Raw genomic sequence first — 23,225 nt, 5'->3', positions numbered from 1 at the left:
AGAATCTCCACCTCCAGGAGGCTAACCCTGACACTCTGTGTACCATGCTTTTCTATTTTAGAAAAATGTTTTGCAGATCATTTCATAAGAGTATATCAGTATGTAAATATTGCTACATTATTTTCATTGACTTCTAATGCAGAGATACCATTATTAGTCAATCAGCCCCTTGGGAGGGACAAATAGGTTACTTCAGACATTAATGCAGTGGATACATCATTTTCTATATTTGTGAAGAAGAGCTATAAGATAAATTTCTATAAATATTATATGTAGTTGGACCAGAGGATGTGTCTCTTGAATTTTAGCACACACTGTAATGTGGCACCAGTTTACATTCCCACTAACAGTGCATTAAATCCCTGTTTGCTTCCTTTACCAACCCTCTGTACTGATATTAAGCAAACTGAAAAGTGGTATTTATCATCTTAACTTGCAATTCTTTTTCTATCATATGGATGTAGGTATCTTTCCTTGTGTTTAGAACCATTTGTATTTTATTTTCTAAAAAATACTTGTTGGGGACTATTGGCTTTTCTTCTCTTGGACTATTGATCTTAGATTATCTAGAGGAATTATGATGCTATAGGGACCTACATAATAATTCTAGAAGTTCAACTTTACCTGCTTATTTAAAGAAAAGATATAACCCCCCCGCCACACACACACACACACACACACACACACACACACACAATGTTTTTAAAGATAGTTCCCCAAGATAACTATGCTTGAGTTTTCTATGGCTCATGGTAAAAAAATCAACATAGCTTGAATACACATTTTTTACTGAGGTACAATAAACTAAATCATAAACAGCTGTTGTATGTTCATAAAGAAGATGAAACTAGGACACACTGCAAAATCAAATACTGCCAATATTACTGGATTTAACCATAAATTTCCAGTAAGGACTTCCAATAACTTTAAAGAGCTGAATAAAGCAGCTGAAAGAACAGAAGGAATTATAGTAACAAGATCCTGAATGGGAGGAGCACTGTTAGGACAAGGAGAAAACTGCTCATTCATTCCACATCAAAATTCTGTTGAGTGTCCTCAGGCCCTAAGAAGTAAAGGAGACATAAAAAATCTAGCAGCAGGAGACACACAATAAGCAAATGAGGAAATAAAAAGTGATAAACTGTAATATGTGTGATTGTGAAAAAAAAAAAAAAAGGAGAATAAATGGTGTAGAAGAGGGTAGTTTCCAACATTAGCTATGTGACCCAGGGCCTCTTTAGAAGGTAACAGCTGAGTAAATGTCTAGAAGTTATAACAGCAACCCATGCAGGCAGGTGGAGGTGGTAGGACAAAGCATCCCAGCACAAGGAGCAGCAAAAACCCGGGCCCCGAAGTAAGAGTAGAGAGTGGCATGGAATTTGAGGACCAGGGTGGAGTCCAGGGTGACCAAAATGGAACTGGGGAAGCTGAGAGGAACAGATGAGATTCCAGAGGTCAGGAGGGGCTTTGACTCTGCATGAGGTGGAGCGTGAAGCCAAAAACCAGTATGATGGCTTACATATTCATAGCTTTGCTCCTCTAGTCATCTTGAGTAGAAACAGGCGGAGGGGAAGGAAAGAGGCAGAGCGAAAATTTAAGGGACTGTTGCAATAATCCCCCCAAAAAAGTGATTACCTGGAAAGGATCATGGCCTAGAAGTAAAAAGAAATGCTGGACTTTGTATGGATTTGGAAGTGGAGCTGTGAGGAGGTTCCCATGGGTAGGAAGAGATGAAATCACCAGGTGGTGAGGTGAGTAGAAAAGAGGTCTAGGACGGAGCCTGGCAGCAGTTCAGTACTGAGAAGCCAGGGAAGGTCTGAGGAGGAGCACAGGGGAAACAGGGAAGCAAACCAGGAGCAAGCACTGCACAAGGAAACACGGCTCTCTCACAAATGCGCACTGGAGAAGCAATGTGGACAACGCGGAGTGAGAGGTGGGGGGTGCGGGCCAAAGCCTGAATGAAATGGGCTCAGGAAAGGATGGAAGGGACAATTTGGACACAGTGGTTCAACAACTCCCCAAGGCATGTTGTTATAAGTATAGAAGAAGACTATACCAAGAGGAAGAGGACATATGGTCAAGAAAAAATTTTAAAATAATTTTTAAATGATAGAAAAATGATGCATGACTAGGATGATGGGGAATTTCAGAGAAGAGAATTAATAGAGCTGTATTTCTTGAGTAAGCTACACAAAATGACAGTTGGTCATTACAGTATTAACCACAATATTCTAGCTATGCCAACAGAAGAACGGATGAATTAATTGCATAAACTAATATAATGGAAACCTATATAGCAATGAAAATGAATATATAGCAACATGCAACAAAATTGATGAATCTCACAAGCATAATATTAAGAGAAAGTAGTCCAATGAAAGAGAATGCACACTGTATGACTACCATATGATTCTATCAATATAAAGTTCTCAAACATTCAAAGGACTCTACTGCATCAGAAGTTAAAATCATGGTCACCTGGAGGAGCAGGGGGAGAGAGGAAATGGAAGGGGATAGGGTGGTCGCAGGTACAAACTGCAGTCTACTTTTTTTTTTTTAATATATTTTATTGATTTTTTACAGAGAGGAAGGGAGAGAGATAGAGAGTTAGAAACATCGATGAGAGAGAAACATCGACCAGCTGCTTCCTGCACATCTCCCACTGGGGATGTGCCCGCAACCCAGGTACATGCCCTTGACCTGAATCGAACCTGGGACCTTTCAGTCCGCAGGCCGACGCTCTATCCACTGAGCCAAACCGGTTTCGGCTGCAGTCTACTTCTTGACTGGATAGGAATTACTATTCCCTCTGTGATTATTCATTGAAATGTATATTTATGCTCTGTGTAAGGTCCTGCATATATCTTATAATGTTCAATAAAAATTAAAATAATAAAATAAAGCAAGTTATCCTGATATCTTCAGCCTTAATGGAAGAATTTAACTAGAGCCGCATGATCACTTGCTACAGACACAGTAAAAAGATAAAAGAAACTTTAAAAATTGCTGATAAAGTTAATAGTTTTTTAAACGAGGCTGCTGAATCTCTCCCTCAAAGCAGCAATATTTTCTTCTTCTTTTTTTTAAATGTTTTATTGATTTTCTACAGAGAGGAAGGGAGAGGGATAGAAAGTTAGAAACATTGATGAGAGAGAAACACTGATCAGCCGCCTCCTGCACACTCCCCACTGGGGATGTGCCCGCAACCAAGGCACATGCCTGCCGGAAGCCGGTCCATCCTTGCTGCTTGACACAGTCGCTGCAGGAAAGAAACATCTGCACAGCATATGTTTCAATGGACCTGGCGTATATAGCATACTGTTCTTAATATGTTTGCTCCCTTTAGCGCCATGTGTTTTAACCAAGGTCACCTCTCCGAGAAAGGTTGTTTCCCCAGGTGGGGATTTTTCCCTGAGGTTAGGGAGGGGATACAACCCCTTAATTAAGTGCCAGGCGGGTAGTTAAGCTACATAATCTTTACTCCCTGGAATGGAGATAAGAAACGCCCTAACCTTTGTAATAGAAATTGACAGGATTAAAATCGGCTGGTATAAATACGGATGTAACAAGACAATAAACATCAGATCCTGATCAGTTCCTAACCAGAACTCCGACCAGAACTTTGGCTGGAGATCCTGGCTAGAGGTCCTGACTAGGCTGCTGATCAACTGAAAGCTGTCTTCGTGTCATTCCTTCTTCACCGACTCCGTCCACACCTTTGGGGACCCCTGGACCCGCTGGGATTGGACCCCAGCACATGCCCTTGACCGGAATTGAACCCGTGACCCTTGAGTCCGCAGGCCGACACTCTATCCACTGAGCCAAACCAGTTCTGGCAATATTTTCTTCTTTTTGTGGTAAAAATTAATATTCCATGCAGAAGAGAGCAAAAATGATATCCTAAAAATAATTTTTCTAACCCATGAGTGACCATCTATGCTCTTTAGATTAAACCCTACAAACAAGCCATCAGAGACAAATCAGTGCTTCTGTTCCATAAAATTCTGGCTCCTTCCCCTGGCATGTCTCTATAATAAAGCGACAAAAATGTTCCTGACAACATTTTTGAGACAAATGCCTTAGGGACAAACTCACAGTTGGTGGCTCCTGGAGTCAGGTCCCCGCACTCACCAGGGAGGGTAGATGTGGATGATGTCTTGGGGCTGCCCCCTGAGATGGTGTGCAGTCTCCTTGGTGAAGAGAACCTTCAGGCCAGGCCCAGGGGCTTCAGCTTGAGAAGAGCCGCCAGCCTGCAGTCCCACTAACTGCTCACACATGGCGACGTGGATGGTGCATTCTTCATGCAGCTCTAGAATTTTCACAGTTAATACACCAGATCTGCTACCTGGAAGGGAAAGAAAAAACAAAAGGAAAAATAAAGTCTAAAAGACATGGCTCAAGTATGAATAAAGGGACATGAACAAAAGAATCATGCTCGGATAGTTTCCTTCCCCTGGAAAAAAATGGTCTGTACACTTTGCAGAATAAAAACAGACTCTAACATGCTTCTCTGTTTTTAAAGTCCAAAACAGCCTGCATACTTACCTGGCAGGGGAGATACCATGATCACAAAACAGCCTGCGTGTTGCGTTAAAGAAATACAAAGTGTAGACTTCTATCATAAAGAAACAGTCTTGTGTGTATGGAAAACACAGACCCACTATTTCATATATCAAAGGAAGTATGGGCACCTAAGTGACCCTTCTTTCTTATATACTTCCTCCACCTTATTACCTGCTTTGATTTTCTACTTTCAAATGATGCAGTATGACTGGTTGGCTGCAACTGTTCTAATGATCATAAAGGTTAAAAGTGGCAAATGCATGTGGGTTGCTAGGTGTTAGGGGTCTGGATTTAATGGGGGTAAAATTCTATTTGGATTCAAGTACTAGGTGTAGTATCCAGCTAGACAAGTTAGATAGCATTTCAGCACCTCAGTTTTCTCATGTGTAAAATGGGAATCATGCCAATAGCCTCAATTAATATTTTTAAAGATTAAATGAGATAAATGAAGTTGACAGTCCTATAACTCAGAAATCCTGGATATATATTCTGAAACTCTTGTCATATGCACTAGGAGACCTAAACAAGGAAGCACATCTCAGAGGTGTTTGTAAGAGCAGAAAACTGGACTCAGCACTTACCAACAGGAGGATGGGTAAAAACTGTTGTGTGTTCATACAATAGAAACTACACAGAAGTTAATGTAAGTGAGCCAGAGCTATATGTGTCAGCATAGAGAGATATAAAAAAGAAGATGGGGTACACAAGATTGTAGAGTATGACATGATGTTATTTTTTTAAAACACAGAAACCCATACAAGGTGGGGCAATCGTAGGTTTACAGTTGGGAGTACATGAAACACAGAATTTATTCTAATATTATTATTTATTAATTTTTGTATTGTTTTCCATACAAATAACTGTAACCTACTTTTGCCCTAACCTGTATAGTTATGAATACATATGTAATAAAAGTACATAAATATGGATTAGTAGGATACATAGAAAATTCATAACAATTCATTCTAAAGAGAGAAAAAGAGGAATATGATTAGGGAAGGAAACTCAGAAGATTTCCAACTTATCTGTCATACTGTTTCTGTTATAAAATGTTTAAATCAAAAATAAGACAATATTAAAACGTGTTATGAATTCTTTGTGGTAAATACACTTACGTTTTTCTATTACTCTGTTTTTTAATTTAAAGAAATGAATTAGAGATCCAAAATGGCAATGGAAGAGGTGAAAGCTACACTTGCCTCCTCCCCAGGACCAAACAGGAATTACAACTAAATTACAGAACACTCATTCTGAATAACCAACTGAAGACTAGCTGAGCAAAAGTCTTATAACAAAGGGTTTACAGAAGAAGCCCCATCGAGACTGTTCCAAACAAGTTGCCAGCATCTTACATTGGCCTCCACCACAGTCCCACCCAGGCAGCCGAGAACCAACACACCCAGTGGCAAGACTCAGACATCAGAGCAGGATCCAATAAGCTTCACAAGCAGCATATCCAAAGGGAGATCTCAGTAGGCAACAAACCCTACTGAGGTGAACTCCGCTTTGTGGGGTCAACACCTGCATAGCAGTTTGCATGCAGTGGTCAGGGTGCAGCCTCACGGTCAGTCAACCTGAGGGTCGATACCACGCACAATTACCCAATAGCACTCAAGACTCAATTACAACAGGGGGCCCACATAACCCACACAAGGGACACTTCCGGAGCACCCAGCTCAGGTGACTAAGGAGACCACAAACGGAACCCTACTCAGTAAGGAAATCCCACAAAGACTTGGAGTCATAGCAGATCCATCAGATACATAGAAATAAACACAAAGAGGCAGCCAAAATGGGGAGAAAAGTGAAACAAGCTACAAATGAAAGAATAAGAGAAATATCCAGAAAGAGTTAAATGAAATGAAGCCAAGGAATTTATCAGACATATCGTTCAAAGTAATGATTACAAGGATGTTTAACTCAGCAGCAAGAAAAAAGACAAAGAAACCCTAAAAAAGGAGAGTCAGAAATAAATAATACATATCTAAAATGAAGAACACACTAGAAGGGATAAACACTTGGTAGAATAAAGCAGAGGATCAAATCAATGATATGGAAGACAAGGGATAAAAAAACAACTAAACATAGCAAAAAATATATATTTTTTAATGACGATAGTTTAACTTTGGCACAACATGAAGTGCAAAAACATCTGCATCATAGGGATACCAGAAAAAGGAGAGCAAGGGATCAAAAACCTATTTGAGAAAATAATGACAGAAAACTTGACTAATCTAGTGACGAAAAAAAGACACAGAAGTCCAGGAATCACAGAGTCCCAAACACAATGGAACCAAACGGGCCCACAACAAGATACATCATAATTAAAATGGCAAATATTAAGGACAGTTAGTTACCTACAAGGCAGCTCCCATAAGTCTGTCAGTTGATTTCTTAACAGGAACATTTTAGGCCAGAAGGGGTTGGCATGAAATATTTAAAGTGATGAAAAGGAAGAACCTTCAACCAAAACTACTTTACCAAGCAAGACTATCATTTAAAAGTGAAGGAGAAATAAAGAGCTTCCCAGAAAAGAAAAGATAAAGGAGTTTGTTACCAACAAACCATTACAAGAAATGTTAAAGGGCTGCTTTAAGAAGTAGAAGAAGCCCTAACTGCTTTTTTTTTAAAAATATATTTTATTGATTTTTTACAGAGAGGAAGGGAGAGGGATAGAGAGTTAGAAACATCGATGAGAGAGAAACATCGACCAGCTGCCTCCTGCACACCTCCTACTGGGGATGTGCCCGCAACCAAGGTACATGCCCTTGACCGGAATCGAACCTGGGACCCTTGAGTCCACAGGCTGACGCTCTATCCACTGAGCCAAACCGGTTTGGCCCTAACTGCTTTTGCTCAGTGTTTAGAGCACAGCCCCACAAACTGAAGGGTCATGGGTTCAATTTTGGTCATGGGGACATACTTCTGTTGCAGGCTCAATCCTGGCTCCAGGTTGGGGAGTGGGATCAGGCCTAAACCGGCAGCCAGACATCCCCTGAGGGGTCCCAGATTGGAGAGGGTGCAGGACGGGCTGAGGGACCACCCTCTCTCATGCATGAATTTCGCGCACCGGGCCTCTAGTCTTAAGATAAAGAAGGAAATGGAATGGGGGAAGAATATGAAGCCGCACAATGTTACACTGAGGGGGAGAAGAGTGGGGCTAAAAACAAGTATTAAAGAAAGGCCATGACTAGGTGCTGAATATTGAATGTGCTCTCCCACAACAGGTGTTTCTTTAAGGAAAAGTAGCTCCTCTTCAATTGGTGACTAGGAAAAGAAGTCAGGACAGCATGAGGTCACTTTGGTACATACACCATTTATCCTGACAAGGCAGCCAGAGCCGTGGTGGAAAATTAGGGTCTTCAGCAGCAAATGGAAAAAGCCCTAGGTTTGTGCACTGCATTAGCCACAGGAGAATTTTTGGACATATTTTAAGAATTTTTAAAACTTGTATCTGTACTCAGGCCTCATCCTCAGCAGTGTGTACCAGGCTCGCCGCCTCACCAATCAACCACTGGCAGCAGCTGCTGTCCAGAGCTTCAGGGCTACGTGCTGTCCTGCTCAAGACCAAGTGCTGCAGCTGAGCACATGCTCTTGGTATGTGCAGCTACACTCCTGGCTGTGGCAGCCTCCAGCGATGCTCAGCTGCCTGCCTAAGCAGCACAAATTCTCTCTTCAGGTTCTATTTATTGCTTTTTGCGGATCTGATGAAAAAGTGATACAGGTTTTCAGTGGTCTTCCCCAACCCTACAATTCCCATAGACCCTGACAGATTTTATTAGAGGCAAGATACTGCAGAAACACATAAGTAGTGTTATAGAAGAAAAACCTATATTATTAAGATGAATCATAGTGCTACTGACTAGAGTTTTTTTTGAAGATTTTTATTATAAATCCTGACAATAGTGCAATAACTATAAATTCTGTTCAAGGTCTGTAGCACCAAATAACTTGTAGAATAAACACACTTGATGATACTGAGCATCACTAAACTGCAGCATGCCTGGTGACTAAACAGGTTTCGGAATGAATGATGAGCAGCACCACAACCTCACCAGAGGGCTCGGAACAGCACTAGGCTCTCCACCAAGCACTCCAAAGTCTCTCCTGCAGCTCCTCAGACCCAGCCTTAAGGAGGAAGCAGTGGCCTGCCTTTCCGAAGAAAATAATGTCCCCTTTGTGGGAGGAAAAAGCATGAGGCAACCGAGGACAAATCACACATTTAAGGCAAGCTTTCGATCTGAGCACAAGATACTGGCTTTACAATTAGACTGTTTTGCAATTAGATGCAGGCCATTTGTGTGCCAGTGGGACAGCATTTTCCATAAATGCTGTACAACAGCCAAAATGTCACCTCTCTAGGAAGTGTTTCCTGAACCAGCCAGAAGCAACTATTCTTCCTCAAATACCTTATAATTTTAAAGAAATTTACTTTTCAATTAGTGTATATTCAATATTATTTTGTACTAGAGGCCCGATGCATGAAAATTCGTGCAAGAGTAGGCCTTCCTTCCCCCCAGCTGTCGGCACCGGCTTTCCTCAGCCACCCGGGACCTGGGCGGCTTCCCTCCGGCCCTGGGTTCATCCAGAAGGATGTCTGGTCTAATTAGCATATTACCCTTTTGTTATTATAGACTAGAGGCCCAATGCACGAAATTCGTGCAAGGGTAGGCCCTTGCAGCCCCAGCTGCCTCAATCCTCGTGGCCCTGGCTGCTGTGACCCTCATGCATGACCCCAGCTGCCTCGGCCCTCACAGCCCCGGCTGCCTCGCGGCCCTGCCGCCCCACCCCCCGCCCACTGGTCATTCTGGAAGGTTGTTCTGGAAGGTCATTCTGCCGTCCAGTCTAATTAGCATATTAGTTCTTTATTATATAGAATTACTTTCAGGTATAGAGCACAGTGGTTAGAAAATCATATACTTTACAAAGTAGTCCCCCCAATATTTCAAATACCCTACCTGGGTACATAGTTAATATTACTGACTACAGTCCTTTGCTGTACTTTACATTCCCAGGGTCATTTTGTGAGTACCAATTTGTAGTTCTTAACCCCTTCACAGTTTGTTCGCTCAGTCCCCCCACTTCCCCTCTGACAACCATCAGTCATTTTTTAATGGAGGAAGTTAACTATCCTCAAGAACACTGCAAACATCAAGAGAGACAACACAGAAAGCCCATAGCGCAGGGCCTGAGCCATGTGCAATAATGGCAGCCACTGTCATCAGGTAATTGTCATTATTATTAACTTTTCAAGGCATTTTCAAATCTATTATTGTACTTGATTCACAATACCCTATGCAACAGGGTATTTGACAGGTAGGGAAACTGATAAACTTAGTTGTTCCAAGACCTTTTTAAGGTCCGAGAGCATTATTGGCAGGTCTAATCCTACAAATTGAGTATCCTTATTAGTCAAGAATCAAAATGCCTCTTAAGTAAATGCCAGTTAAAGATAGGAAACTGTGAATGATGCTTTCCCCCTACTTTATTGTGCAAACAGATAGGAGTTGTTTAAAATGCAAAGAAAGCACATTAGCTGAGAAATGAACTCCCGGGAGGCTCTTTCTGTGGAGGACATGATGAGGGTTTCAACACTGAAAAAGAAAATGATAACCTGTCATAGTACTAAACACTAAAGAGACAGGGCCACAAAGATCAAATGGAGAGCATACATGTTAATTTATAACAACAAAAACTTTCAATGATTAAGAATCAGATAAAGAAAATATACCACATGATCTAGTAATTTCTATCCAAGCATAGGCCTAGCAGATAAAAAAAAGTTTAGTTAAAAATAAAAAATATTTAACTTATTGCTGAATTAATGTATAAGTGAATGATTTATTATTATCAGCTAACTGCTCTTAAAATGTCTTTGGTTTTAAAGGACTAAGCAGCCACAAAAGAATTGAGTAAATGATGTAAGAACAAAATATATTTGTGACTACTGGGTTAAATAACTTATTTTAAATACATAGGTAGTTAAGGTCCAATCATATATATGTCAACTGAAATCCTCCTAAGTGGGTTATGTTGATGAATTAATACATAGTGTGAGGACAAATTTCATGAATACTTATACAAAAAATACAATACAAGAAATGAATGAAAGCTGTACGGGAAAGTACCAAGTGAAGCAAATTAGTATGTGGGGCGAGATATAGAGGAGAGAAACTTCATAATATACTATTGCGCTAACGTTAAGTTGGTCCATTTAATTATCCAAATGTTAACCACAGAGCAATTTGGGATTTCCCCTCTATATTATTACTATGTCTCTCTTTATCTTCATAGATATCCCAAAAAGCTCATCCATTGTCTTACTTTAAAATATATGTCCTACTGGTACTGTTTTCTCTCATTAAGGCCAAACCATCAAGTGCTCACCATTCCTTTTTTCCTCAGTCCTCACCCGTCACGTACATGGAGGCACAGAGGCAAAGACACATAAACACAGATGGGAAGAAGGGAGGCAAGACATCACAGCAAAGGTCAGGGACAGGCATCAGAGGATTTTAAAGTTCACTTGCTTCCCATGCAAATAGAACCTCTGTCCTTAATACTTGTTGCGCTCATTCCAAATTAACATGGTATAATCACTGCACATTGTACTCTTTTGAAAAAGGTGTTTTATAGCTCCCCCTCACCCTACCCCTCCCCCCAAAAATAATATATATATACTAGTATATATATCCAGTACCGAATGGTCTTATTTTGGGTCATTCTATTAGTTACTTGTGAAATTTTAAATAATATCTTTAACCAACTCTATGTTGTATTCTATTAACTTCTGACAATTATCTAGGAACTCCTAGCTTTGTAAAATAATAAAGGGCTTATATACCATGCCTGAGTCTGGGTGGCAGGGGATAGGAGATCAGGTCAGAATGAGTTAAAGCTGGGAGAAGACAGGTCTTATACTATTGTGTGGGTGGCATATTTCTTCTGAGTGTAATAAAAAGACAATGGCGAAGGCATATGATCTGCATTGTTGAGAACAGGTGGAAAGCTCAAGATAAGAAGTAGAGAGACCAGTTAGACAACTACTGTAGCAATTCAGGAGAGATGGTAATAGCATGGACCTGGAGAGTAGAGACAGAGATGGTGAGAAACGTTGGAAACTAGATATACTTTTAAGATAGAGCCAACAATACTTGTTGATGGACTGTAAGTAGGAGATAAGAAAAGGTAGTCAAGAATGACTCCAGCCCTAGCCGGTTTGGCTAAGTGGATTGAGCACCAGTCTGTGGATTGAAGGGTCCCAGGTTCGATTCCGGTCAAGGACACATGCCCGGGGTGTGGGCTCCACCTGCAGTAGGGGCCATGCAGGAGGCAGCCAATCAATGATTCTCTCTCACCATTGATATTTCAATCTCTCTCTCTCTCCCTTTCCCTTCCTCTCTGAAATAAATACAAATATATATATTTTTAAAGATAAGAAAACAAAAGAATGACTCCAATATTTTTGACCTGAGCAAGTAGAACAATAGAGTTAATGTTTACTGAGATAGAGAAAATTTCTAGATGAGTAGATTTCTTTGTGTATGTGGAGGGGGGCTGGTGGCAGGGGAAAATATTGATACCAAGACATCAGTTTTAGATAAATTAAAATTAACATGTATCTTAATTATTATAACAGTCTGGCCCTAACTTACCTCCCCACTCCAATATCTCACCATTTTGACCTAGTGTTCATAAGGCCCACCAGAGTTATCTTTTTAGGTGTAAATTTAATGACAGCCACCCTGGTACTTGAGCCCTTGAATGGCTATCCACTGGATAAAATCCAAACTACTTTGCATTGTATACAAATTGCTTTGTTACCTGTTACTTCTTGCTGCTCTAAACTCAAATCTACAGCTCCACTCAAGTAAATTGAAACTATTTCTATAATGAGATGAAAAATAGACCATAATTTACAAAAGGGTTTCATCACCATCTCCCTGGTGAGCTCTCTGAACACACAAACTCTCCTTTTCCATCCAGCAGAGATTATTACTCTCCCTCATGTCATCACTATACCTTTTATTTATAAAAATTTTAACACAAAGAATAAATAATTTCACTATGGTCACTGTGCTGTACCTGTATCAGTAACAATAAATTTGTATGCGCTGATGAACCCTAATACCAACTGACTTGAAGAACTTCGAGGACTATTTTGCTAGTCTTGATTTTACTGCCAAATCAAGATGGTTTTTACCTACCTCCCCTTACCTCAACTGGACTAGATAGGGTACCCAGAGAATGCAAATTAAATGTGAGTCACCTGATGCTCCAAAAAGAAAAATAAACAAACAATACATTCCTAAATCAAATCCAAATGATGTTTTATCTATTCACCGTTTGTATAACTGTTTTTATAACCTGCGCTGAAAGGTGAATTGTATTTATTTGTACATATTTATACTATCTTTTCTTTTGAGAAGTTACAACTATGCCTAGTTTTAGCAATGATTCCCAAATACCTAGTAATATTCCCTATTATGTTCCAGTGAATATTCAATAAGTGAGTCTAATTAATCATATTATTATTAATGCTTGGTAAATCAAAATTTTAGTTTCTAAAATTTATGAGTAAATGTTTTAAGCTGCCATTAGATTCATTTCATTGATAATTTCACAATACTAGTAAAATTCATAAAGCTCTAACTATAGGTCTAGATTATAACACATAAAAACTAAATTATGAAGAATTCACTTCTTTACCCCGTCAAAAGCATAATTACTTTTTGTTTAAAACGTATGCTCCCCCATAAAATTTTAAGTCATCTGGTAATGATGAGCAGACACATTTCTTAACCACAACTGCTTACTGAACTGTAAACAATTGTGCTTTCACTTCTTGAATCCACATTTTTTCTTGCCTTTCACCCAGTTTAAAATATTCTTTGCCAAAAGCCACAATAATTCTAAGCACGAAACAAAAATTTGAAACCCAACCCTTAAAAATAAAAAAGGACTAGACAATACTGCCCAGGAATGTTTATCATAGTCCACAGAAATGAGAACAATTAGAAATTAGTGCAGCATGCTAGCTACCTGGGATCAGTGTCAGTGCTGCGACCAGGCATGTCACTGTGAAATATTCTGCAGGGTAGCCTTCCTGCTTTGTAAAGGGTGAATGGCACTAGAAGGTCCCATGTTTTAAGAACTTCAAGTAAGGAAAACATACAAAGGCATCAGAAAGACAAAATTTATATAAAACCAGATAAGAAGGAGTACTCTGGACTAACTGTTTGTGTGCCCTCAAAATCGTATGTTGAAGCTCAAACCCGCAGTGTGACTATATTTAGAGATAGGGCCTCCAAGAAATTTAGGCTGAATGAGGTCATAAGGGTGAGGCCCTGATCTGATAAGGTTAGTGTCCTTATAACAGACACCAGAGACCCCCCTCTCTCTGCTGAGCACAGAGGAAAGACACAGCCAGGTTATTGCCTAGAAGCCGGAAGGAGAGCTTGCCCTGGACATCAGTCATGGTGGCACCCTGATCTTGGGATTCCAGACTCTAGAATTGTGAGAAAATAAATGTCTGTGGTTTAAGTCACCAGCATACTGTACTAGTATTTTGTTATGGTAGGTACATGCCCATGACTGGAATCGAACCCAGGACCCTTCAGTCCGAAGGCCGACACTCCATCCACTAAGCCAAACTGGCTAGGGCAGCACTGTTGGTTTTAGTTGAAGGAGACTTGTTGGACTTCTGACATTCTACAGGGATGATGAAAGCATCATTCTTCAAAAAGGGAAGAGTGACCCCAAGGAAAATTACCTTAGAGGTCATCAGGGCTGCCACTCTCACCACAGGTCCAGGGGGCAGGGCTGAATATTTCTCTTGGGTTTCAAAGGATGGGGCCACCTCATTATTTAGGTGAGCCAACATAGCCCCTCCCTGCCTCAGGGTTTGAGCCTTCCCACACAGCCAGAAGGGTGAGAGGCCCAAAAGAGCCATGGGGCTGACAGTGCCACCCCTGGTGGACCTGGAGCACTGAGCATGGAACCAAACAGAATTTTTCTTGAGCCTCATAATTCAAGGCAATTTGCTTTGGTAGTTTTGGACTTGCTTGAGATTCCTCACCCCTTCCTTTCTATTTCTTCCTTTCTATTTCTATAAGGGAATGTCTATTCAGTACCTGTCCTAGCATTGTATTTGGAAGCATGTAATTTGTCTGGTTTCACAAGCTCACAGCTGTTGAGAAATTTTGCCACAGGATGAATAGTACCTAGAGTCTCACCAATACCTGATTTTGATGATATTTGGATAAGATTTTGAAATTTACACTTTAGAGTTGATGCCAGAAGTATTTAAGACTTCTGAGGCTGTTGTGATGGAATGAATGTAAGAATGTGAAAAAGACTTGAATTTTGGGCCAGGGGTGGAATGTTATAGACTAAATGTATGTGTCCCCAAAATTCATATATTGAAGCCCTAAAGCCCAGTGGAGCTGTGTTTAGAGATGGGGCTTCCAAGGAAGGAGCGAAGATTAAATGAGGTCATAAGGATGGTGACAAGAGGGTTAATGTCATTATATGAATAGACACCAGAGATCATTCTCTCCTCATGTGCACAAAGAGGTCATGTGAGCACGCAGCTGGGTGGCAGCTGTCCACAAGTCGGGAAGAGTTCTCTCCAGAACTGGATCATGTTGGCAACCTGACTCAGGATTCTAGCCTCTAGAAATGTGAGAAATAAATGGCTGTTGTTCAAAGCACTCAGTCTGTGATGCCTCGTTATGACAGCCTAAAGAGACAGCGATAGGAGGCTTTCCAAGGGGTGATGCATATAGGACCACCTGGTATGCATATTGGCCCCTTCCACTCTGAGTACCCAAAGAGTAAGGTCTTCTTTGTACAAAATGTTCCTCACTTAAGACGCCTTATTTGAGAGCACTGTAGGTCATGTTTTTGGCTCAGGATACAGGATTAAAAGGTGTCCAAAAATCACACTAAAAACAACTTTTAAAAGGTCATATAGCTAACTAAAGAGAAAATTCAGAAATACTTAAATATCTCTATTTTTATAAATATAACATCAACTGAAAAATAAATAAAGGTGTTGAGAAAAATTTCAGAAACATAATCATAAAAATTAAAAAAATTACTAATTGTGAAAGAGTACTCTAGAGCAGTGATTTTCAACAGGTGTGCCACAAGAATCTCCAAACAGGCAATACCTGACTGCTTAGTCAGGGGCACTGACCTCTTTTCCCTTAGGTTGTCAAATAAAAACACAATAGCTGTCCAATGTGAGTGAATCAGAAAAGTATACCTATTTTTTGTCAGATCAGCCAAAATATATGTGCTGCAGGATTTTAGTAATTAGTGTATGTGTGCCATGAGATGAAAACGGTTGAAAATGGAACTGCTGCTCTAGAGTTTTGAGGCTCATACTCACCCTTCTCTAAACCAGTGGTCGCCACCCGGTGGTCTGCGGATCACTGGTGGTCCGTGAGGTCCGAAAGGTTGGCGACCACTGCTCTAAACAATCTTGAAGAAGGCTAGAATTGCATGTACACGTGCATCAAACATCATACCCACAGAAAGATTGACATGCTGTAAATCTGTGTAGCAAACAGCTAAAAATACACTTACTGATGTGCATTCAGTATCCAGGGTATCCCTAGTGCCATGTTATTTTTGATAGTTGCTCGAATATCAACCTTCCACCCCCTCCCCCTTTGTAGCAACTATTAATAAAAAATATTCTAATGAACAACTTCTATTTCACTAATTAAGTCATATTAAATTGGGTCAAAATAGGCAAAATCTACAATTAGAGCAATCAACGTCAATAGGAGCTCTGCAAATTTTAATCTTGGGTGCTATTTCCTTCCAACAACACTGTAACAAACAGTAATAATGAAGAGAGGGGAAAGGAGAAGAAAAATTAGTTAAGGGATTAAAATGAAATGATGTGAAAAAAGTGCCTCTCTTGAAAGGCATGCAGTGAGAGATCTGGGAATTCTAATCATGGAAAAAATGAAAGTAAAACACAGATAGGGACTATGAAGTGAAAAACGCTCAGAGAATGATTTTACCTGGGAACCACATATATGGCAAGGTAAAAGAGCAACACAGAAATTTAAAAGTAGAAATACCCAACTTTTCTCAGTAAAGAAACCGAGGCACAGATCAAGCCAACTTTTCTCAGTAAAGAAACCGAGGCACAGATCAAGTGACCCACGTAGGCCTTTAGCTCTAGCAGAGTTGGGACCAGAACTGACCTCTACTGACTAGGATCACTGTTGCACCCCAGTGTCATGAAATATTTTAAAATTTGCCACTGACATTTATCTACGTACTTCATAAACACTTCCTGAGTTACCAGGCACTGCTCAGGGTTCCTGGTAAGCACAATATATCTTTGTAGCACTTTACAGTTATTATTTACTTATACTTTGTATAATTACAACAGGATATGGGAAGTATAATTACAGACAAAGAGAGAAAATTACATTAGGCCTAGTAGTCAGGCTTATGTGATGAAAGACACAGCTTTCCACAGGAAGGAGGCATTCAGTGTTGTGCACACGAGTAAGGTGGCACAGAAAGGAAGCAGTAGGAAATGAGACTGCATCAGGTAGGCACAGAAACCAAAAATGTCACACTTGAGAGTCTAAGAGTGATGAACATTTATTCCAAGGACAAGAGGCAGTCAATAGAAATGTTTTAATATTTTTTATTAATTTTTTTTTACAGAGAGAAAGGGAGAGGGATAGAGTTAGAAACATCAATGAGAGAGAAACATCGATCAGCTGCCTCCTACACGCCCCCACACTGGGGATGTGCCCGCAACCAAGGTACATGCCCTTGACCGGAATCAAACCCGGGACCCCTCAGTCTGCAGGCTGAGGCTCTATCCACCTTGCCAAACCAGCCAGGGCAATAGAAATGTTTTAAAGCAGAAGAGTGACAGTATAAGATTTAACTCTTTGGAGGATAACCTGGATAGGTGAAAAACTAGGAAAGGTCAGTGGCAGGGAGACCAGATGGAGACTGACACAAAAATCTAGGCACATGGGAGTTTTGAGGTGACAGATATATTGAAAAAAATGTACAAGAAAACCCAATAGAAGATTGCTAGGTTAATGGGTCGGGGGAAGGCAGGTACCGGGCTGTAGGATGCTTAGATGCAGGTGTGGCGGGGGCTGGGCCAGGAAAGCCAGTGGGACACAGAATTACCTGACCACCCAGAGGTCCTGGGGGAGGCAACACAAAGATCCCCAATTACCCAGGAAGGGCACACAGAATAAGAAGAGGGCCAGGACAGAAGCCCCAGGAACATCTGTTGAAGCCGCACACTAAAGGAGGAGACAGCAAAGAACCGAGAAGGAAAATGAACATGGGAAAGGCGACCCGGGAGGAGGTACTGTCCTTGAAGAAAGGGCCCCGCTGCGTGAGTGCTGTAAGAAGACAGCAGTTAGGACACTGGTGGAAATGAAGCCGTCACACCAGGTGGAACAGGGTGTGAAAGTAGGTCTCAGGCTACTCTTCGAAATCACTGTAACAATACAAAAGCAATCCTTTCACTTTTTTCCAACTTTACCAGGCAATTTATTAATCCAAGAACTTATCCTATTTGAGGCTAAAAAGTTTCCTATTTTGTAACATAAAAGTTTACCACTGCATCTGTTAAGAAAGATAAACTGTATTGTAGGATGGATAAACAACAACCCATTCTTAGATTTGTGCTACATGGACTACCGGAGCAGGGCCACCTAGCCTGTCAACTCACTGTCCCTTGGCGATCTTTCCTGAAAGATGAGGAAAAGTAAAGTGTGGGCATGTACTTTCAAATAGGTTTCTCTAGGCAACAGAATCCCAAATGGAAAACCTATCACTCCTTTGAAAATAAAAATGAGCCAAAGAGGTTTGGAAAACTAGATTGGTGGAAAGGTTAAGATGACATACACAAGATTTCACAGCATGGACAAATGCCAGTATGAAGCTGAACCAGGCTACAGGGTAAAAATGACAATTGGTTGAGCAAGCCAAAAACAATGCTGCCTTATCAATATCAATACTTTTCTAAAGGTCAAAAACAGAGTTTCTGACACACAGATAATTTTCATCATTAATAAGGTTTCAATTTAACACTATGAATGGTTATTTATCAACCCACATGTGGAATTCAACAGGAAATATGTTTTACCCACTTCATAATTCATTTGGAACAGGCTAACTTTGCAGTCTTATTTTTGGATCATCTACAATAGAAAACATACATAAAGAAGACCTGGGGTGGGTGGGATCTGGGTGGATGGAGGCAAAGGGGATAAAATGGGGGACATCTGTAATACTCTCAACAATAAAAGTAAATGTTAAAAATAACATAAAAATCCCTTTAAACCTCAGGCCTATTAATCTTAAAACTATGCAATGGCTATTTTTCACTTCAGGTAAAAAAGAAATGGAAAAAGCATCATTTAATTCTGCTGTATTACCAAACCTCATTTCATAGATTTTTATGTAGAAAAATTCACAAGAAATAATTTATTTCTAGGAATGAAGGTGAAAAGGTGGACAAAATCAGCTAAGGTGTGACAGATACATTAGCCAGAGAGTTGAGTTTGGTATTTAGTATCCCTTCCTCTATTTCTCTGGTCCTATCATTATTTTCAATAAAATTATAAAATAACTTGGCATTTGGAAAGTCAAGTATGAACTCTTTACTCTTTGGTTAACTTCCACTTAAAATGATCACTGGAAATTATAGTCATTTAGGACATGAAATCATAGCTCGAACAGTAGACAAAATAATATCACAGTTTGCTTCCTGACTTGAATAACTCAGCCACGAATATGCGTGTGAATTCTTTTCGCCCATGACTACAAAGAATCATATTAAATACCACTGTGGCACTGAAATGTGGCTATGGATATAAAAGAAACAACAAAATAAAGCCCAAGCCCTGACCAGTTTGGCTCAGTGGATAGAGCGTCGGCCTGCAGACTGAAGGGCCCTGGGTTTGATTCCGGTCAAGGGCATGTACCTTGGTTGCGGGCACATCCCCACTAGGGGGATCAATGTTTCTCTCTCTATCCCTCAATGTTTCTAGCTCTCTATCCTTCTCCCTTCCTCTCTATAAAAAAATCAATAAAATATATTTAAAAAATAAATAAATAAATAAAGCTCAAGCGCTGTGTTGGCTTTCTGGTTTTACTGGGTAGAGGAAACCTGGAGGTAATCCAGAGACAGCTCCCTAACCCCAGAGGAAGGGGAAGTTAAGAAAAAGAACTGCAGCAGGACCTCTCCAGCCAATCAGAGCTAACAAACAGAATCCTTCCATGGAAACTAAGGGTAATAAATTAAGGTAAATCAAAGAGTTTAAGGCAGCGGTTCTCAACCTGGGGGTCGAACGACCCTTTCACAGGGGTTGCCTAAGACCATCCCGCATATCAGATATTTACATGACGATTCATAACAGTAGCAACATCTACAGTTATGAAGTAGCAACGCAAATAATTTTATGGTTGGGTCACAACATGAGGAACTGTATTTAAAGGACCAGAAGGTTGAGAACCACTGGTTTAAGGGAAATTTAAATGACTTCTTAAAGACCTGGGAACTACAAAACTAACAAACTTTCTTCAATCCACGTCATTCTTATTTTATAAACTTAAATAAACATACATATTTTAAAAACATGTCATGTTATGTCAAAAATCCCCTATGTGCCCACAGACACGAAAGATTTTAAAAGGCATAAAACATTGCCAAAAATAGGCCAAATTAAATGTAGAGATCATACTATACCTCTCTCCTAGCTTTAAATACACAATATTAAGAGACTTTGGTTAAAGATATGCATTTTCAAATAATTACTTTTCAATGAAATTAAGGACTCTTACTTATCAACCAGCTTCCTTTGGTAGAAATGATCACCCTGACATTTTTTACCTCAAGTTACTCTTTAATTATGAGAAAATAGTGCATCAAGAAAAGTAGGTAAATCTTTTAGATACATACGTATCTACAGAGAATTCCTGGCTCTCCTTCCTGCTCATACCCATGTTTCTGTATAGAAAATGCTGGCCCTGACATTCCTTCTTCCTCTCTTGACACCTAAGTGGCAAGTCTGGAACATGGCTCCGTTTCAGGAGCTCCCCAGCCTCAAACGAGCCCCTTGAAAACAGTGAAAGAGGCACGTGCCAGGGACCCCTCAATGGGCGCCACAGCCACTGCTCCTGGGTGGGCCAGGGGGGTACTGAGGCAGTGTTCTCACAGTCTCAGCTCTCAGTATCAGGAGCATAGAAACGTACATGTAAGGTTCACGCTGAGAACAAGGAGAGCTGCGGAGTGCCTGCTGGGAACCTTGGTGGTGCAGGAGATGTCAAAACCACGTCTCGGAGTGTGTCCACAGCTAACCATGCTCAAGGACTAAGAACTCTGCATTCTAATAAACTGCCTCGCTGAAAAACCAGTCTCCTTAGTGAAGTTTTCACTTCCTCACACAAAGATATACATCTTAGTACTTTATAAGTAAAATTCAAGGTAGAATTCTCTACCACTTCATATTTCCCTCCCGTCTTAATTGTAAGAATATATATTTGATCTTGACAAATTACTAGTACTTCTTTTATAAAAGGAACTAGGGGCCCAGTGCACCAATTCGTGCGCTTTGAAAGGAACTGTGGGATGCGAGGCTGCGGTGGGTATAGGGTTGGGTCTCAGCCCATCTTCCGCACCCCCACTTGGCCCCTCCAACTGCGGTCCCGGGTCCTCTGTCTGCTGGCAGCCCACTCCCGCTCCCACGCGCTAACAGCACCAGCCCCGCTCGCACCTGCTGATGGCACAGAGCAATTGGAGCTGGTGCCAGCAGTGGGTACAAGTGGGGAGGGCACTGTCAGCGGGTGCGAGCGGCGGCTGCTGCCTCGATTGCCCCTCAGGAGCAGGGGGAGATGGATAAGCCCTCAGGTGCAATCAGGGCCGGCAGTCGCCTCTTGCACCCGCTGACAGCACCGAACGATCGGGACTGGCACTGGGCACTGGCAGCCAGTGAGAGCGGGGCCGGCGCCAGCGGTAGGTGCGAGCACCAGGCGGGAGCAAAGAATTTTCAGTAACCACCAGAAGCTTGCCCCGATGACAGCGAATGGCCCTCCGCCTTGGTCTGGTGCCTGCACTCACCTACTCTACCATACCGCTGCTGCCCACACCTGCCATGTTCCATGTGCACCCCCTGGTGGTCCGCGCACATCATAGCAACCGGTGTTCGGTTGTTCTGTCATTCAGTCTATTTGCGTATTAGCCTTTTATTATATAGGATACTTAAAAAGAAACTCTGTCCCAACACCTTTTCCAGTGATGGTCTTTGTTAACAGTTCTCAACAATTTATTTTACAATATTCACAAATACTTCCAAACTATTATATAGTGTGAAGAAAGCCTAAAAGCTTGAGTTAAGTGCTTTGGGGCATGTACAATAAAATTGTCTTCGAGGAATAATTAATTGCAATCATTCTCCTTTATAATTCCTGAGGAGTAAATGTTTTATTTCTTCTGGCTTTGTTTCTTGTCTGATTTTCCAAACAGTATTCCATAAGTAAAATTTTATAGGCATTATTAAAACATCCTCAAGTGTAAAATACGGTTTTGTTTCCTTCTAAAGAATAAAGTTTTGGAGAAACCAAGATGGCGGCATAGGTAAACACGGGAGTTTGCTGCCTCGAACAACCACTTCAAAAATACAACTAAAAGACGGAACGGACATCATCCAGAACCACAGGAAAGCTGGCTGAGTGGAAGTTCTACAACTAGGAGGAAAGAGAAAAGCATACCGAGGCTCAGAGGAGGCGCTGTGCTGAAGTAAAATACTAAGGTTCAGAGTGCACGCGGTGCGGGCTGGAGGCTGAGGGCACGGTTGTCGTTTTCAATCGGGAGGGAGTCTCAGGCTCTGAGCTCCAGTTCTGGGCGAGAATCTAAGGACCCAGACTCATACGGGAGAAGTGGGACTGTCTGGCATCGCTCAGAACCCTAGGGCAGCTTTCTCTCCGTGGGGCTTGCAGCGATTACTGGGACACTGAGAAGCAGAGCCTCTGAGGGCAAGACTGAGAGCAGCCATAATTGCTAACCCCGCCCTGTTGATCCCCTGGGACCCGCCCCGCCCAAGCCCTGCAGGGAGGCTTTTGCTGGATAGCCTCAGGCAAAGGCTAGATTAGCACCTCCCTAGAGATCCAGGAGCCAGGAAGCCCAGAGGTCAGAGTGGGACCATCCAGCTTGCAGCTCCGTGGAACCATAAAAGACAAACTCAGGGGGCAGACTCAGTGAGCACCAAAGCCCCATCGAAGCAAGTCTAGCCCCAGAGGGGTGTCTCCAGCACAGAAGTTCTCCCACCGCAGACACAGCTGATTCTCACAGCCAATTGGCCTGGAGGTCAATTCCTCACAGTGATAACTACAACAATCAAGGCTTAACCATAACAAGACTGTGCACAAAGCCCACAAGGGGGTGCATCAAGAGTGTCTACCTCAGGTAATTGGGACACTTAGCACAGAAAGGCACTCTATCGACACAGCGAAGCATAAAAAAATGCCGAGACAAAGAAACAGGACACAAACGACAGAATTGGAGGAAAGCAAACTGTTGGATATAGAGTTCAAAACCACACTTTTAAGGTCTTTAAAGAACTGTTTAGAAGCCGCCGATAAATTGAGTAAGGCCC

The 23,225-nt window shown here is 41.3% G+C and overlaps 1 protein-coding gene across 1 annotated transcript in view; it reads right to left on the bottom strand.

Moving 5' to 3' along the window:
• Window positions 1-23,225, bottom strand: part of SPIDR (scaffolding protein involved in DNA repair) — a 256,942-nt gene that overhangs the window by 156,029 nt on the left and 77,688 nt on the right. The window contains exons 5-6 of the mRNA XM_023751910.1: window positions 18,299-18,317; window positions 4,132-4,382 (exon numbers count right to left, since the gene is read on the bottom strand). Of these exons, the coding sequence (XP_023607678.1) occupies window positions 4,132-4,382; window positions 18,299-18,317 (270 nt within the window). The remainder of the gene's footprint in view (window positions 1-4,131; window positions 4,383-18,298; window positions 18,318-23,225) is intronic.

Source organism: Myotis lucifugus, unplaced genomic scaffold, assembly GCF_000147115.1.
Source record: "Myotis lucifugus unplaced genomic scaffold, Myoluc2.0 scaffold_27, whole genome shotgun sequence".
NCBI classification, from domain to species: Eukaryota; Metazoa; Chordata; class Mammalia; order Chiroptera; family Vespertilionidae; genus Myotis; species Myotis lucifugus.
This window is presented reverse-complemented; position numbering and strand designations above follow the sequence as displayed.